The sequence below is a fragment of the Carettochelys insculpta genome, chromosome 7 (genome assembly GCF_033958435.1).
Source record: "Carettochelys insculpta isolate YL-2023 chromosome 7, ASM3395843v1, whole genome shotgun sequence".
NCBI classification, from domain to species: Eukaryota; Metazoa; Chordata; order Testudines; family Carettochelyidae; genus Carettochelys; species Carettochelys insculpta.
The window spans coordinates 38,926,754-38,946,126 of record NC_134143.1 but is presented as its reverse complement, the minus strand read 5'-3'; the positions used below and the strand labels follow the sequence as shown (position 1 = coordinate 38,946,126).

The window sequence follows — 19,373 nt, the reverse complement described above, 5'->3', positions numbered from 1 at the left end:
ACTTGTGCATTTCCAGGCTTTTAAAATTGTCCTTAACCTGTTCTGTCTTCACTGAGGGCTGTTTGCCACCTCCTCACACTGTGCTGGCCCTTACCGCCTTTTGGGAGCTGACCTTGTCTACGAAGACTGAGGCAAAAAAAGAATTGAGCACTTTATTTTTTCCCACATTATCTGTCATTAGGTTTTCTTCCTCTTTCACTAACAGTCCAGCACCTTCCCTGAGCTGCTTCTTGTTGCTAGCATACTTGTAGAAACGCTTCACGTTCCTTGCTAGCTGCAAAGCCGGTTGTGCTTTGACCTTCCTTTGCATGCTCAACCAATACTTTTATACTTCTCCCTAGTCATCTGTTGAAGTTTCCACATCTTGTAAACTTCCTTTTTGTTTTTAAGCTCACTGAAGATTTCTCTGTTAAGCCGAGCTGGTCGCCTTCCATATTTCTGCACATTGGGATGGTTTGTTCCTGACTTTTCAATAAAGCTTCTTTAAAATACATTCTGTTCTCCTGGACTCCTTTCTCCTTCACATTAGTTCCCTGAGTACTCAGAGTCTCCTCTTCTGAAATCCAGGATCCATATTCTGCAGCTCTTCTTTTTTTCTTTTGTCAGGAGCCTGAACTCACCTATCTCATGGTCCCCGATGCCCACGTCACCACCTACTTCTACTTCCCCTACCAATTCTTTTTTTGTGAGCAGCATGTCAAGAGGAGCATGACCCCTGCTTAGTTCCTCCAGCACCTTCCCCAGGAAGTTGTCTCCACCACTGTCCAAAAATAGCCTATGAACAAAATGCTGTGGCCAATTATGTCACCCCCTGCTAAAAGATCAAACAAAATCAATATGGGCATCTTAACTGTGTACATGGTTAGGTTACTCCATCTACTGTTCCCAAGCCAAGATGTAACTCCAGTTCCTTCACCACAATCTCTTTGATTGCCTTCTCCAAAAAGATGAAGGCTAGCCTTTTAGTATATTAGTAATCAGAGCTGAAGTTTTATGTCTGTGGTTATGCTTTTAAGAAAGAAGACATGAAAAATATAATCTGAAAACATATCTAGGTTTCCATTCCCCACATACAGGTCTTTTTTTCCTACATAGACTACAAACTCAATCTGTCAATCTCCTTAGACATTGACTTGATATTACCTTTGTATTTAATTTGGTACAAATGAGCAAGAAAACTTCACACAATGGTATTCACTGCTTGAACTGCTTCTCAGTGTATGTAGCATTGGCAGCCCTTCTGTAATAATATAGCCTATATCAATTTTTTTACTTGTAGTTAAATGCAGTCACTTGCTATCACCACTGTTCGTTCTAAAGCTCTTTGCTGAGGTCCCATATACATCAAGAAACAGAGGAATTAAACATTAAGTCTAGATTAATCTTTGGTATATAATTGAAAACTACTACACTTCATTTAAACTTTTCAAACCATCTTTAAGACTGCTTGGAAGTTTTAAAACCAAAAACCTCAGAATCATGAAATCATACCATCCCTCAGGGTGTCAAAATGGATAACTTGCAAATATTCTGTCTCACGCATAAATCCTTTCAGTGGCGTGCCCCAGCCTTCACTCAGGACTTGAATCCATTGTAAGTCCAACTGAAAAAAAGAATCAGACATTACTAGTATTACCGGATAATATTTCAAAGGTAGATTTCCATAAGCTTCAGTTCCAAGAACAACCTTGCGTTATGTTACCATTTTCTTTAATATAGTACATTTATAACATATCGTCAATTCAAAAGGATTTCCAAATTATTTTTCTTTTCAAGATTAAGCAGAGATCTTCACCACCCCTGCATTGCTATACTTTGCTTCAACCATGTTGCTAACATTTGTTTGTGTAATTCACTTTAAGTCACAAAAGGAATGAGTGTCATTTTTCAGAGATAACATGTACCCCATGTAAGTCCAGATGAAAATTTTGGCACAGTGTTTACTGAAACTTCCGAATTCACATACACCATGGCACACACACAGCAAATTGTATGGCATGATAAAGATATACACAAATGTCTGTCCATTGGGTAGGTTCTTTAAGATAATCACTCAGTTATATCTCAATATAAAAAAGTCTTCATAGAAACACCGGTTAGAGACAATGAATTTTTCAATTTTATTTGAAAGACTAAATTGGCTACAAATAATGGTGAAAGAGTGATTTTTAAACTTTTAGATGATGAAATATATGCTGTTCTTTGAAAGTCTTATTCTGTAAGTCTAAATGAGTTTTACTGGAAATATGTGACAGTATGAAATTATATTTCAACATACAGCACATGCCTCCTGGGACATTTTTACAATCTTTAGAATATAACATTAAGACTGGAGCATAGTTACTATATGAATCACTTTTATAATTCTAATAGGAACTAAAAGAATAAATCTCGATTTCAGAGTCTTTAATTTCATCAGACAAAGAATCCTGAAATTAGGAACAAGGCATCTAAATACTAATGATGCCACTTTAGTGGTATAAGATTTGTTAATGTCAAAAAGAAAACATAATAAATTGAAAACATATTGTGTGGACAATACTCTGTATTTGCATGTAGGTTTTTGCATTGCTTTTTATTTTTTTAATTCACAGTAACCCTCACACCATTCACAGTTGTGTAGTAGCAGGAACTGCAGTAACCAGAAAGTTAACAGGACTCCATGCATTCTGGACATGTCTGTATTTGTAACCCATTTAGAACTTTGATAAAAGGATATCAATGCCATTTTCTTTACTCTCCCACCTTAGTAACCTCTAGAGAAGGCAGCCTGTTAGCCTCAGCTTGGGCCTCGCCAATCTGATTTTCAGGTACAAACAGTTCAACAACATCCTTAATCACAGTTTTTGGAACAATGTTCTGAAAAAAAAAAAGAAAGAAAAACAACAACAAAAAAACTTCATTAACACACTACACTAAACAAAATATACCAAAAGCCCTACACTGGGAAGTGTGTTTTATAAAACTGCAGGAATTTTTTGGTGCAAAACTACTTACCTGTGCTTGTAGCAACTCCACAACCTGCTGGATACATTCATTCACTGTATCAATGTTGGTTTTCAACACTAGTTCAGGTGATTCTGGTTTCTCATACTCTGAGTCAATCCCAGTGAATCCTACACACAATTAAACCCAAGCCAAATTTAGTGAATGGCCTAATGATCAATAGAACAGCTAGATACTGAACAAATAGCAAGAGAATATATGCTCAGAAATGGTACTGAGATTTGCTGTTTGGTCTATCAACAATGGGCTTGACAATACGATTATAGCAATACTTCATGCTACAGGAACTATCTTTATTTACACATTTATGAAGATGTACTGATGGCAGCACCACAAGTCCCAGTTATACAACCCTTAATGTCAGCTCTTAATGTCAAAAAAGGATGTGTTTGCTCTCATAAAGGTAGGGATAGAGAAGCCTACACAGGTAGAAGAAAATCTCCAACTGTTTAGTTAAGGAAGGGAATATATTTGCCTTTTCCAAAACAAAAACTTACTATGCCAACTTTTATACTTGTCAACATTAGCTTTACTTTTCAGGCCTTAAAGCAGTGGTGTCGCACAGAAGATTCAGCTGGTTTGTGATACACATTTGCCATCCTGCACAGAGATGCACAACTCCTCTGTTGAATAATCTTCAGGTCATATACTCAACTGTTAAATGATAGGGCAGTGTAACTGTAACTGAATCATACTAGCAGGTGGATCTTCTTAGTTCAAATTAAGAAAGCAGAGAGATTGGAGTATCCTTCTTTGGATAGAAATTTCCTGGGGGAAAAGCTGTAGTAACAACCAAACCTAGGAAGAAAGCTAAGGCTGAGGCTTGGGTTTGGCTGTTATTTGAGATAGCAAAAAATCAAACTCCAAGAGGATAAGTTTGGACCATGTGCATTTTCACAGGTAAGAGCTCCCTATTTTCAGTACTGGTCTCTTTCCCAATGTGGATATTCCATGTTTCACTCTCCTGTTCACAACTTCTAACTCCTGTGTTTCCCTTCCTCAGCATGTTATTTTTGGGAAATTCAACAACAGTGTCTTTGCTGCAAAAAAAGTAACCTCATTCTAAGCACAGATATTATGTAGGGTGTGATAATATGTATTATGTGTTTTCTAGTCCTGATGTGAAAAACTCACACTTTAAATAGAAACTCTCCATTCGAGGAGAAGTTTATTGTTTTTCCCACCTTTTGACTCCACTCTGGAGCACGATGCTACAACAATCTTATGTATGGTGGGGAGGAGGGCTGAGAACCATTGAATCAAATTGAAAACCCTGTATATCATGGAAACCAGCATTAAAAGAACATAGGAATAAACCATACTGATAAGTAAAGAATTTTAACATTTATGAGTTGAATTAAGATGAAATAGACTCCTTGAAATACATATTTCCATGAAATATTTACCAGTGGCTTCATTAAAAAATAAAATCTCTTCTAGCCCAATAGATTTCAATATTTAAAGGATGTGCCTGTAATTTTTTTCCAAAATGTCATTATCAAATCTAGCTAGCACACTTGAATGGATTTAAATTTTTAAATTTACCAAAGCACCTAAGTGACTCAGGACCCTAAGTTCCATTTTCAAAAGTGACATGGTCACTTAGAATCCCAAGTCCTATTCAGTTAAAAGAGACATAAGCACTTATGTGCCTGGGTTACTTCCAAAAATGGGGCTCAGGCTCTTAAAAGCTAGATCCACAAAGGGATTTATATGCCTAACTGACACTTTAGGTGCCTAAGTCCAAAATTTGCATCCCTCTAAGACCTGCTCTGCTGCTGCCAAGTCTGTAAGCACATACATTTCCACTAGTGCAGTCCCCAAGGGGCCCAAATATCTCCCAATAGGCATGCATGCAGGTACATACACCCCGACGCTCAAGTGGCTAGCTCACATTTAAACCTCAAAAACGACTCTGTTTCCCCACCTATCTCACCTGATCTGATGGACCAGTTGTCACACAAGATGAGTATGGTAGGGAAACTATTGCCTTATTATAGTAAGAGCTCAGTTGTTAGAGTATTAATTCATGATGAGGACAATGCAGATTCAAATGTCCCCTCTGCCTGATGTGGAATAGTGACATGACCTCAAGTTTCCCTCTGCCAGGTGAGTACTTGAATGACTGAGCTATTTGGGTTTGGGCTTCCCTCAGTCTTGAGGATAACTGAATAGCCTAATGGTTAATGTACTCAGTTGGGATGTGGGAAACCCAGCTTAAAGTCCCTGATCCAATAACTATTTAAATGCTTAAACAAATCAAAGCAGCTTCAAGGGGGAAGACAGAGAGAAGGTTGGGGCCAAATCTTTGCTCTACATCAGACAAAGGGAATTCTGAACTGAGGTCTTGCCCTCTCCCTAGGTTAGTGCCATAAGTTTTAACCACTGGACTATTTGTTATAAGAGGGCTGTGCAAACAGCACCAACACTAATACCATTTCCACAGGGTTGACTCCAAAACTGGTCAGTAGCATTCCCTGCAGCCTGGGGTAAGTGTCTGTCACCTGTTTACCCTAGAAGAATGACAGTGGCATAGTTGTAGTGCTGTAGCACCAGAGAGGAGATATGTCCTATCATGACAGGAGGGCACTTTTCCATTGTTGTAGGCAGTCTACCTCTCAAAGTGGTGGCAGCCAAGTTAATGGATGCATTCTTCTGTCATCCTAGCTGCATCTACCCAGGGGATCAGTTCAGCACAGATAGGGTGTGCAGGGATGTGATTTTTTTCCTCACTCCTGAGTGACACAGCTACGCAGATCTAACTGTTAAGTGTAGACTAGACCCGAGTCCCTTTGAAGAGTAGAACTTAGGCATTAGCCATCCCCTAGTATTTCCTCATGCATAAATTAGGCAGCTCTTTGTGCCTGCTTTTGCTCATTCTTAGGGGGTTTACTCTCCCAATACATTATATAGGGAGCTTGGGTGGATCTAGCTCCTAAGTCACTTGATACATTTGAAATTATTAGTTGTAATAACAATTCTCTTTGTAAGTGGATTAGTAATTCGCAATTAGTACGAGCATTAATACTGTAAAAGTACACAAAAGTACACCACTAAAGAATAAAGAAATTCATCTGTTTCTATGCACCTCCTTTCCACCACCTTACAATGGACAGCTGAGGTTTTTTCCTTTTATTTAAAGAGGTAACAACTGTGGATCTCATTAGCATTCCGCACTGTTGATGAAGAGTGAAAAGTCTAAAAGGTAATAACAAGCTACTGAGATATCATTAAATATAAGCTGTTTACCACACCTTTGATTTCTCCAGCCCTTGCTTTTTTGTAAAGGCCTTTCACATCTCTGCTTTCACAAATATTTAGAGGAGCATCTACAAAGATTTCAAAGAAAGGAAGACCAGCCATTTCATGAATTTCCCTTGCATTTTGACGATCCTGTAAGAAGCCATGGGAGAAATCATAAACAATTCCAGAACTGAATTCTTAGCGGGGCACTGCTAAATGTTTTATCTCGTAACCAACACCAGCCAAGAGTTGGATTTTTCCAGCCAAAGGGTACCATATGAATCCATTGTAAAATTTTATATATTTTAAATATTTTCTAACAAAGAAGGAGATATTCCTTTTCACATAATGTTTAATAAAAATTACTAGCTTGATCTAGATTCAGCATTTTAGCAACAGGTTAATACAAATATGTTCACTTAGCAGGATGGCAGAATCCTACACTTTGACTGACTAACTCTTCCCTTAAAACAAAAATTATTTACAGTCACTTGTATTGACCTGACATTAGCAAATTATTGTCATTAACATGAAGCAAAAATAAATCATGAGTACAACAGCATATCAAGGCTTCTTAGAACAGCATACATCAGTGTGATTGTACCACTGTAAAGCCCTGTATGCCTTCCTCCAGTTTTCTGTTTTTCAGGGAACTAGTTATTATGAATCGCTTGAGTGAAATTTTTATTTTTTTACACTTTAACAGAAACCTTGTTTTCTGCATATCTTTAAACAGTGACGTGTCTTGCCCATTTACATCTGAGCAATAAAAACTGCAGGAACTTACTTTACCTACCTATGATTTAAAAAAAAGAATAGGTGGAAAATAAAGGGAGTGTATGATAAGGTGGAAGTCTATCACAGTCTGGAAAGGAGTTAATAATTCATTATGGAAGAGATACAATATATGAACCTAGTTAGCTGCATCTTAGCCACAGGGGGCAGAATTGGGAGGCATCAGGTGATAACTTAATGGACACAAAGGCCCCTTAGTGGACGCTTAACCAACAATGGTGTGTCTACACAGCAAAGTTATTTTGGTATAATGGCCGGTATTCCAAAATAACTTTTTGAGTGTCTACACAGCAAAACTACTATTTTGAAATAATTTCAAAATAGTGGATGACTTATTTCAAATTCTGTAAACCTCACTCTATGAGGAACAGTGCTTATTCCAAAAGAGATGTTTTAGAATAGGGGCTGTATAGACAGGGAATAGGGGGTATTTTGAAATAATCTAGCCTGGAATAATTTATTCTGAAATAACGCCCTTGTGTAAACATAGCATTTCGGATTAGAGCCCCTGGAAGCACTCCTCTGTTGTGTGTGGACACGCTATTTTGGAATAAGTTTTGCTTATTTTGGGACTACACTGTAGTGTGAATGTGTTATTCCAGAATAGTTTATTTTGGAATAATAACTCTGGAATAAACTATTCCGGAATATCTCTGTAGTGTAAACATACCCTCAGGGCCCATAAGCTGAAACAGAGTTTAATTTGAAGGAAGAAGTGAAAGGGAGAAGATAGGAAACCAAGATCCTGTGAAGGGCTTCACACTATTGGTAGCTGGAGACTTCAGTAAGACTTTAGTGGGACCAAGGGTGTTTGATGCCGGAGCTGAGGAGAGGCAGTGGAACCCCAGGAAAGGTGGCAAGCACCAGATCAAGAAAGGAGATTCATTCTTGGGAACTTCAGATTACACTAGAACATCTGTTCCCCCAGAAAGTGAACTACTGTTTCTCAGCTGGAGTGTTACATGGTGTGCAAAGATGGAGATAAACATCCCTTCAGCATCACACCCTGAAATATCAGAGGTAGTGAGTACACTAGATAGCCATGTGTCTGAAATACAATATATAAATTATACTCTTTAAAAATGCCTCTTTCCCTAAAATTTTAATAGAGAAAATGCCAATGGAGTCTCTGCAGTGACCCCATTTTGTCTAGTAAATCTACCATATATTTTGGAAATGTGTCTATCTGTTCGTCTCTCCATCTGTGAGGCTGTTTGTCCAAGATCTCCTCCTAAATGGTAAGAACTAGAACCACCAAATTTGATATGCAACTTCCTAGTATTGTAACTTAAAGCAAAGTCAGGGTGCCAAGACAATGGGATGTACCTGGAATCTGATTATTTCTCATTAAACAGAAAGGGTGGGATCTAATGGGGGGGATAGTTATGCTCCACAATGACTACTGGGGGCAGCAAGCACAGGGGACAGTTATACTGCAGACTGACTATTTGGGGGGGTGGCTGTACCAGTAAGAAAGTGGCCAGCTCTGCACGTTGCAGGGCACCAGCCAAGGGTAATTGGCTCCCTAACCCCAAAGGCTCACACCAAACTATTCTGGCTCCAGCCCTCAGCCCCAGCACAGGACCCAGTGGTGAGAGCTCCACTGGCACTCCCTCTGGGGTGGAGCTGCTGGCTGCTGTGCTCCCTACCCCAAGGAGGAATTGCCAGTAGAGCTGCAAAGCCCTGGTTGGTCTCTGGGCTCCTTTGGTTGGGCTCTATACTCCAAAACTCCCAATACCATGGGACCCCCTCAACACCTCCCCCAACTCCCTACACTGAACCACCATGACTCCCAACCCGCTGCCCTAACTCCCGCACCTCCAACCCCTGCCTTGAGCCCCCACAAGTACCCAATCAATACCAAGTACATCTGCTAGTATCAGAATAATATTATACAGGTTTACCTTTGCAAAAGGGGAAATGAAACTAGTTATGCAAACAAGACCAGCATCAGCAAACAGTTTGGCAACCTCGGCAACACGGCGGATGTTTTCTTCACGGTCATCAGTTGAGAACCCTAGGTTTTTGTTCAGACCATGACGAATATTATCCCCATCCAGAGAGTAGCAAGGCATGCCACGAGACACCAGGTATTCTTCCAGAGCAAACCCAATAGTTGTTTTCCCAGCACCAGAAAGACCTGTTAGAGAGGACAAGCAAGGCATACCAAGATCCACTGAGATCCATCCGGAGTATGAAAGACAGAAAACTAAACGGTAATCTAATTAATTACTGGTTATGAGTAATTAAACATTAACCCCTAGATGAAAATATAGCCTAGAAAGAACAGGTTAGGTATCAGAGATAGACTAGTGGCAGGAGACAGACAGTAAGTCAGAGAAGAGCAGAGCAGTTGTACAGCTAGGCCCTGAAAATCTCCTCGTGTACAGGAGATGAAGAATGGGATTTTTCACAAGCAGGATAACTCAGTGAGGAAATCCTCGTGAACACTCTCTCATATCCCTCTCTCAGGGGAGAACAGAGTACTTGGTCCCCTTCTTTCTCCTATGAAATAGGTGCACTCAAACCTGGCAAATACCAGTGGATCTGGAGGAGGCCATCATGTGGAGACCCTGGTAGCCTCACTGGGCTGTGCCAGTTAGTGGAATACGGCACCTGGAAGCCTACTGTCTTCTGAAAAATCAAAGGGCTGAGGTTATAGCTCCATTAGACTATAGCTACACAGCAAAGCTATTTCAGGATACCTCGGTATCCCAGAATAGCTACTCGGACTCTTTGAAACACTTCTGTTACTTCAAAATATTTTTCAAATTACCAGGTGCACTGTTTCAGCATTCCTGTACTCCTCATTGCAGGAGGATTAAGGGAGGCTTCAAAATCGAGCATTATTTTGACATTTGGTGCTGTTTAGACAGCACTAAATGCCAAACTAGCCTATTTCAAAATGAACTTTAAATAAGATATGCAATTTGCACTGAGCAAATTGTGTACCTTTTTTCAAGTTTAGGGTGCCGTGTAGATGTCACCTTACTGGCCAACCACCTTGCATCTCAGTTGCTCTGCATGGACCTTATAGTGCACAAAGAGCAGTGAGTCCATGAGGTCTGAGCAAAAGGAAAGACAATTCTGTGGTGGCATCCAAGCCCCTCTTCTTTGAAAGAGGGTTCACATCCATGCACTGGAGACTGCTCCAGGAAAGGAGTCAGGACAGAAAGGCCAGCTTCAACAGGAGCACTTCGATTTACATAAGACAACATAGTCAGTGGCTAACTGATAAACTATCTTGTTCTTTAATGATTGACTAAACACGTGAAACAATAGAAAGTTATGGTAAGAACTCTATATTTTAAAGAAATATCACTAAATAAAATTCAAACACTTCACATACATAAATTTGGCACATTAACACATGGTTCAAATCGTGATGGGAACTTTCTGAGTCACTATAGGGGCTCGTCTGCATACTTGGCTCAATCTAATTCTTGACCTTCCCTCCCTACCCCTCCACTCTCTGATTTGCTCACCTTGATTATCTTTTTCTGATTGTCCTCCTTGCTTACTGTTTTTGGTTCTCTGTGCCTTAAATATTGAGTCTGTTCTGGTCTGGCTATGGTCTGAAGAAGTGGGTCTGTCCCACGAAAGCTCACCTAATAAACTATTTTGCTAGTCTTTAAAGTACTACTTGACTGCTTTTTGACTTCACATACAGTACCTATAAATTATACAAGAAAGGGAACAATCAACACTGGATGAGTTCGAACTTTGTGAATAATCTTAACCTGATTTAGTCATTCACTTAAAGGTTGGTATTCTAAAACTAAACTGTTTTTAATAAAATGGTTTCTTTGCAAAATTATATGAACCTAAAATCAAGTTACACTCTGAACATTATAGAATGTGTATTTTCCCATGTTCCTATTGCCAAAGAAAATTTACCTTGCAAACAAACCTGATAAATGACGAATAGTAGTAAGAGATTGTGCAAACATAAATGAACAGTGTACAGAGTACGACTGTGACTTTACATAACCTGGGAGGGAGGTTTTTTCCCTAAAGAGAAAAAAACTGGAAGAGAGGGAGGAAAAGCTATCTCTCCCCAAAAGTTTCATGAAACAAATATAATGTAACTCACACTGTAAGCATTATTTATTCTCTATGTATACAAAGTACGTATCTCATATGGCAGGATATTTTTTAAAATCCTAGGAAAACTTTTTTTTAATTTCACTCTTGTATCCAGGACACAAAAATTTTCTGAGTCCCATTAGTATCAGTTTATGTAGGTTAAGCTGAAATAAACAGACTTAGTTATACCTTTGACTAAGCTCTACTTTGATTAGTGACATATATACATGAATTTCAAGTTACTGAAAATTCATACAAGACCAGAGAGCAACACATTTAACTCATACATACACATACATCTCAATAAGACTTAAAATACCTGTTAGCCATACTGTGCAGCCACGAAATCCACTTCTTGTACCCACAACTTGGCCTCTTTTACTCCTGCTGACATGATGAGCTTGATATACAATGTTCGTGGCTCTTTGGACATTCTACACATCGCCCCAAAAACAAACACCAAAAGTTTACTGATTCATATTGCAAAACAGAAAAATCCTAGGGTATCTAACATAAGAGGAGAAAATTCAAATTCAGTTTTAAAAAGGAGGCTATTTTCAGTAAAACACAAAGTATGTTTGCAGTTGTTACTTGCTTCTGAATAAATAGTGAAGAGCTTTAACTTACATCTTACAAAGTGGGTTACAGCCCACAAAAGCTTATGCCCTAATAAATTTTTTCACCTTTAAGGTGTCACAGAACTCCTCCTTTTTTCAGTTAAAATGTCTGTCTTTGGTTTTAGATGGACTTAAATCAATACAAGTCTTCTTTAAGTTGCTTTTTAACTTTGATTCCCTCATTTCAAGCCTATCAGGCCAGTGCAGTTGTATACATTACCACTGACTGTGAGTGTAGCAGGAATTTCCTGTTAAAGATGATATGAAATTTAATCTACATATGGATTGCTACAGATAGGGTGTTCTAAGGGTCTGACTTGTCCTCATGCGCATGCACCACATAAAAAAGCAAATGTGTATGAAAACCACCCACTCACTATGTTTTCTATTTTTTCTTAAACACTGTGCCTTCGCAAAGCACAACTGTAATTAGTTACATAATGAAAATCATTTAAAGCTGTCAACTTACTTGATAAGAACGCTAAATTTAAACTGATGTCTTAAATTAAGTCTTATATCCAATAAAATTACTGCTTAAACGACTCACATTATCTAAACAATTAAAATAGTACTTTATTGTCCTAAAGTCAAAAGGATAGAATCAGTGTTCCTTTAAGCTGAGAGCTTGGGTGGCCCCCGAGAAGAGAGACAGGTGCCATGCAGATGATCCGCAGAGTATCCCCAGCTTCCCACAGCAGGCAGCAGGTACTGGTGGCGCACATCTGTGCATGCCTTGGTGCACCTAACAAAATTTGTTCTGCACATGGATGGAACAAGCTCGAGAGGACACTGACTAGAACTCTCCTCACTCCACCCCTAAAGCACTAAGAGTGCCACTTCTTTGGCCAATGTCTCTACATAATCCTGAATCGTTGACGTTTTGGGGGAGGGAGCAGCAGCCGTACAGAACAGGACACTACCTGCTCTTCTTCCCATTCCCTTGACTATCAGGGAGTGAGGGGAAAGCACCTTCCCTCACCAGCCAGGAGTGAGAGAGAGGCACATAAGTCATGTATTTCCCCTTGCTCCCTGACAGGAAGGGGAACAGGAAGAAGAGCAAACAGCATTCTGGGACGCATGGCTGCTGCCCCACTCCCACTCTCCCACAACACTGGCTTTGACCACTGGTCACACTTTTAGTCTGCGTCTACACTATGAGATAAATTCGAATTTAAGGCAGTTAGCTCGATATTACCACAGCTGTCTTCCCTGAAAATAGCATTAGCTCTATTTAGGGAGCACTAATATCGAGATTACAATATCACAGATACCTGGCATGTTTAGTGTCAAGCTCGAATACAGAAGTTTGATTAAAGGCCAGTGTGGAAGCACCATGTCTTAAGATCGAAATTATTAGCCTCCACAAGTGTCCCCTATCTATCCCACAAAGCTGTGAGTGCCGCACCTGGCTCCCAGATTCCTGCTACTAGTGGGAGCTGTAATACTAGGGCTGCACCACTCCTGCCTTGTGGGGCCAGGCACCCCATGGCCAGGCGGCTCAAGCCGTGTGGGGTTAGGTACCACACGGCCAGGCACCTCAAGCTGTGTGGGGCCAGGCATCCAGTAGCCAAGCAGCTTGAGCCATGCAGGGCCAGGCACCCAGCAGCCAAGTGGCTTGAGCCACACAGGGCCAGGCATCCAGCAGCCAGGCAGCTTGAGCCATGTGGGACCAGGCATTTTGAGACACACAGGGCCAGGCACCCAGTGGCCAAGTGGCCTGAGCCATGCAGGGCCAGGCACACCACAGCCAGGCAGCTCGAGCTACATGGGGCCAGGCACACCGCAGCTTGAGCTACATGGGCCCAGGCACCCCACAGCCAGGTGGCTCCTGTCACAGGGGGCCAGACACCCATGGGCAGGCACCCTTGGCCACCTGTGACCAGGTGCCCCCAGCCAGCGGGCTCCAGCAGCTCTTCCACCGGAGCAGGTGAGTGGCTTTTTTTGGAGAGCGGTTTTTGTTGGGGGTGGGGGCATGTTTTTGAGTGTTTTTGGGGGGGTAGTTTTCAGGAGGTTGTGTTTTGGGGAGGAAGCTGGGATAGGACTGGGGCTGCGGAACCTGCGAGGATGGGGAGTAAACCTTCGCATTTAATGGACTATCGCAAAGAACAGACAGCCCTTCCGCGCTATTAGTCCATTAAACGGAGGCTTTACTGTACTAGTGGGAGCCCGTAAACTGACCAGAACTGCTGCACCTGGGTCCTGGCTCAGAAGGCAGGGCTGAGGGAAATGTAGGATAGGTTCCCACAATGCACTGTTGCAACAGTTGATGTTTGGTGATTTCAGTGTGGAAGCAATATGTCGAATTTGTTGGGAGCCTGTGGGAAGTGAGGATATTTAAAATTGAATAAACATTATAAAATTGATTTTAATAAATTTGAATTTATCTCATAGTGTAGATGTAGCCTCACTCTCTTTTCCCACTGCCAAAAGTCACAGATCTCCTTGCTTGGTCTCCCAGTAGCTTGCAGACACTTTAACAAAGAATATCAGGGGCTGTGTTGTACTTGGGTTATCTGTGCTCAGAAAGTAGGATGGGATGGCTTTTACTTGGAATGGCAATGTTCATTTTTGAGTAAATCACATTTATACTTAAACTGTAGTGTGAAAATTTTCATACATTTAAGTTCTGGTTAAATTGCAAAAGCATTTCACTTCACACCACCACTCATTTTCTTTCTCTCTCTCTCTCTAAATCAGTTTGCTGGCAGCGATTATTGGTAGGGATGGCAGTACTGCCTATTATTAAAGTTGCTCGACATTTCATGTTATACAAACTTGTTTTCAGTTACTTACAACTTTGCCAAACTGTAGTCTTTTAGGCTCATGTTTTCCATGTGTAAGAAATCAGTGGAGTGGGGAGGAAGAAGCTGTAGAGCTGAGATGGGTAATAAAGTCCACCAGGTTTAGCTCCTGGTGGGCTGTTGGAATTTTAAGTGAAAAATGATTCACTATACCCTGTTCTTGTTATTGCCTTCCAGCCTTTACAAAGAGATCTCCCTCCCTGAGAAACACTTATTTACTGTATTCCACTTTTCATACCAATTTAGAAGTTTTGATTTAAATTTTCCAAAAACTGGGCTTCATTTCTGTGTCTAAAACTGTGGCTGCAAACTTGCAATTCCAGTTACTTATGGGAACCTAGACCTCCAGGTACCTGATTTTCATGTACTATTAAGTATTAAGTACTATTAAGTACATCAAAATCCAAGTGACAATAACTGAGTATATATGCAGTTGTGAATGTAAACTTGTCCTAAGTTTATTTGCAGCCTCACAGAGGGCAGCAGAGTGGAAAATCCAGCCCAATTATATTTTTAAAAATCTCCAAAATTACCAGTAGTAAAAAATTCCCATTCTTGCATCCATGTCACCATCTCACGCCTGGATGGGAAACCCCAAAGCTAAAAAATGTTGAGGATTCCTGTCTCAACTACAGCAGGTGATACGATCTATCTCTTCTGTGAATTCACAGCCCCTACTGCCTCAATTCCCACCTCCCATTTCAACTGCTGCTCTGGGCAGCGTGGTTCCCAGGGACTGACTCCTCCCTCAGCAGTCTTTCATTGGTTAGGATGGGTTGTTTTTCAGGGGTTCTTTTTTTGGTTGCTACAACTCAGGCTAAGTACTTTAGTCATTTTTAAGGCAGTTATTTGCTGCTGCTATGTCCCCATGGTTTAGAGGAACGAGCAAGCGCCACCATCTTATAAGAACCAGCCTCTGGCCAGTAAAATACAACACAGCACTGGTTCCCACTACAGTGACATACATTAGCTGCTCAAAAATAAGGCCCTCAACTGGCATCATCTCCAGGTATTAGTACTGCATAACTTTTGGCTACAGAGATGCCACTGAAGAATCAATCAGTTATGGATGAATCTGTTATAACTTGTTAGCTGGACAGAAAAGACAGCATTGAAACACAGACCTGGGCGTTGCTAACTCTTGCAATTTTATCATCTCATATTGTCTATTGTTTGCTTCAAAGCCCAAATACTGTGTATCACGTGATTATGTGAGAGCCCCAGCTTTCGTTTTTAAAAAAGAAATTTCCAGCCATCACAGCTGAGGAGGAAAGCATGAAAATGGAATTGAGCGTATCCCAAAAGCCCAGAAATGAGAACTCAGAGAAGAATTACAATCTTTATTTTTAAAGATCTTGTGATTTATAAGCCTATCATTTTTGATAGCCTAACTCAATTTTTAAACACCTGAGATCGGCAATACTTCCAATCGATTTAATCAACTGTCATGCTTTTAGCAGGTCTCAAAAAGCTTAGTTTTTTTTCTTTAGAGCCACAGATGCTGGAATCATGTGAATACGTGAGAATCACAGGTTTTCGGTTTTCTGAGACACATTCTTAGCCCTTGTGTTTGCAGAGAAAAGCTTGAAAACATGACCTGAGTGTAATTAAAGTTGAACAACGATAAGGCAAACGTAAACACTTAATATGTATTTTCAGAATCCCAGTTTTCAATCCAATCTCATGGTCTTTGGGGCCTTGCTTGTACATATACCTATAAACATTTGGCTGTACCAAGCACATATCACAGTAGTGCATCTTTAACTATTCCTTAGCATCAAGCTGCCATTTGATCAAGCACTAAATGCACAAGGCATAAAGGTATCCAAGAGATAAGTCTGTCAGAATTGTTAACTATTCCCAAAGATAAACAGCTATGTTTACATTGCACTACAATTTAACATAATTTAAAGATACAGGATAAATAGCTAATGACTATCTCTACAGAGCAGAGAGACCCTCTGTGAGGGATCAAAGTCACCCCTTCCTGGAACATAGCTTTACTGGCAATCCTAAAACAACAAAAGAAAACCCCTGACCATAAACCTCAGCTGATGTTTCCCGTGAAGCCAGGCTGTTAGTACGGTTTCTTTTCAGGACCTCCTCTGGTATAGAATCATAGTTTCCTCTTACCCAAAATGAAATATTCCCACAACTTGCACATCCTCACTGTAGATAACTGTACTTACTAATAGAGCCACTAGGGTGCTTCTAGGACTTGAAAACATCAGTCCATTTCCACTAAACGCATAGCACACTGGACCTCAAGTACAACTCCCCAAACCCTCCATGACAGTTACTGACTGATACCACTTTGCTCTTTTCAGCATTCGCAGACGAGAGGTGGCACAATCATGTGTGTGAGCAGAGAAAAACATTAAGACATCGCCCTAGTCTGCCAACTTGTTCCACACACCTAGAACACCAGAACAGGAGAACAGCTATTGTGAGGGAGTGTTGAAGCCTGAAGGACACAGGATAGACTGCTTACACGGGAAACTTAAGTAAGGGAAAATATGACATCTTTTCAAAACGGAATATGTTGTACTGTAGGGTCAATTAGAGAAAGTTAATTAGTCATATTCGTATTTATATAAAGGAAGTTGATTATTCATTTGTATCAGTTTATATTTGTACAAATTCATACCTAGTTCTGTTATAAACTGTAAAATCACTTGAACAAATCCAGACTCCATATTGTACCAGACTCCATACTGCACCAGACTCCATATTGCATTCTGTAAGCTCTCTTGGGGCTGAACCCTTGCCTAGTTAAGTGACTAGGATGTGAATTGTAGAATTGTATTAGATGTGTGAATGGGGTATCTATGGTATGTATGATTGATCCTCAAAGCCAGCCTGTCCTGAAGATCAGACACCAGTGGCTGAAGAAGCTAAAGGAGTCCAGACAACGCCCTGAAGGTGAGAAAAGATCCACCCCGAAGACAAAAGAACAAGGTCCCACTAAGGACAAGCAGGAAAGTCATGTCTGGACATGACTCTGAGGCAGCATGACACAGAAGGACCCAGAGGCTAACATCTAGCCTGTATCCTATAAAAGAAGGGGTGAGAAGAAAGGACCTCTGGGTAACGTTCTGCCTGCAACATCAAAGAGCATCGGTGTGCACCCAACAGAGACCCGGCTCTTCCCTGTGCCCGGCTTTCCTGGCCAGTTAGCCGCCACAAGCTACGAACCCAAGCTGCCAACTCAGGACTGGTAATTATGCAGCAGCTGCAGAACATTTGGGATGTGTGTGTGTTGTGTGTGTGTGTGTATAAAGGGTATGTAGATAGATATTAATTACTCTTATAATAAACATGGCATACTGCCTGGTTCCCTGAAAAAGATCCTGTCTGTATTTTCTGCATAACATTTCTGCTCTCTCCAGCAGCAACTTGTTTGTTAAACATAATTGTATAAAATAGTTTTTCAGCATGTTAATCTGGTGTAGGATTACAATATTTGACCTTTCAAAAAAGAGGACACCCCTGAGAGAGAATGTATTGGTACCTACCAACTTAAGTTGTATTAATATACAATATAAATTTATAACCCATTAATACAATGCGAGCTGGTAAACAGATACACTCCCTCTCAGAGGTGGTTCTCTTTTTTATACATGGTAACCCTAAATTCTGGTGGAACTAGCCTGCATGACACAAACCTACCTGGACATCTTATAGAAATAACAACAAAAAATATGGAAAAAATTGCTTGTTGGTGAGCTATTTCTCTCCATCCATCAAACACCATTTTTTACCTCACAAAACTCCCTAAGAAGTGTGTACCCAGAGCACCATGAAATGTACCTGGAAAATTGTACAGCCCACGTACAGTTCTACAGCCTGCAGGAAATTCCAGTCTGAGACCAAAATCCTGTTTTATTTTGTCTTGCATATTTTTTGTCCTTGTTTAGCTGACTCATTCTTAAAGAGAAAAGACCTTTAGAAATGTTAGTGTGTTCTGGGAGAATTCAAAATCTCCCACGATGGCCATACCCAGGGTAATCCCTCCCTGCAGAGTTTCAACACACACAGGTTAAAATTCTTGGTGTTAAATATGCAGAAGATAAACACAGCAGACATACAGTAGCGCAAAACTTTTCTTATTAGGGTTAATTGACAGACTGTTCATCAGGAAATAATGATTTAATCTAGAATAATTAGACAACAATTTTACTGGGAATTCAGACCTGAAAAATTAACAACTGGAGGGAAACCAAGAATATCATCACCAGAAGTCAAACATGGACATCTTGAGGCCAAATCTTTGAAAAGATTATAACCCAAAATTCATAGCAACAAAGAGTGAACACTGACGAAAAAAAATGCTCCTTGACCTTTTTGTTTCAGTCAGTAGTGCGGCTTGTGGGAGGGAGAGAGCACAGCATCAGTTTAATGGGAATCTAAGCTATTTTAAGAGTTTTAGTTTTTAGCTCTTAAAATGTCGCAGTAAATGTTTTAAATGAGACTCAGATGTAATCTATGCAGAAGGCTGAATCTGAGCTAGACAAAAACAATAGCTGTAGGAGAGTCATGAACTTCCATCACCCCAAAGCAATGGTAATGCTAAACTCTACTGCAGGAGGGCAATTTAATGTCAGTGTCCGCAGTTATAACATGGCAGGACTGAGCACACAAGCCTCTCACTTCAGTAGCCAAGAGGCATGAGGACAGGGAACCAAACTAGAGACTTGAAGTCTCACATGGCCTATTTAGGCCTTGTCTGTATTCTACAATTTTACCATGTTTGCATAATGTTGCAGCTACTGAGTTAGCTAATGCAATGCTGCCTAGGACTGAGCAGTCAGTAGATCAGGACAAA

General features: G+C 40.4%; 1 protein-coding gene across 3 annotated transcripts in view; it reads right to left on the bottom strand.

Annotated features, from left to right (window-relative positions):
* Positions 1–19,373, bottom strand: part of PAPSS2 (3'-phosphoadenosine 5'-phosphosulfate synthase 2) — a 66,340-nt gene that overhangs the window by 18,148 nt on the left and 28,819 nt on the right. For all 3 annotated transcript variants that reach the window (XM_074999518.1, XM_074999519.1, XM_074999520.1), the window contains exons 2-7: positions 11,450–11,564; positions 8,949–9,184; positions 6,261–6,399; positions 2,998–3,116; positions 2,746–2,859; positions 1,492–1,603 (exon numbers count right to left, since the gene is read on the bottom strand). In XM_074999518.1, coding sequence (XP_074855619.1) covers positions 1,492–1,603; positions 2,746–2,859; positions 2,998–3,116; positions 6,261–6,399; positions 8,949–9,184; positions 11,450–11,564 — 835 coding nt within the window. The remainder of the gene's footprint in view (positions 1–1,491; positions 1,604–2,745; positions 2,860–2,997; positions 3,117–6,260; positions 6,400–8,948; positions 9,185–11,449; positions 11,565–19,373) is intronic.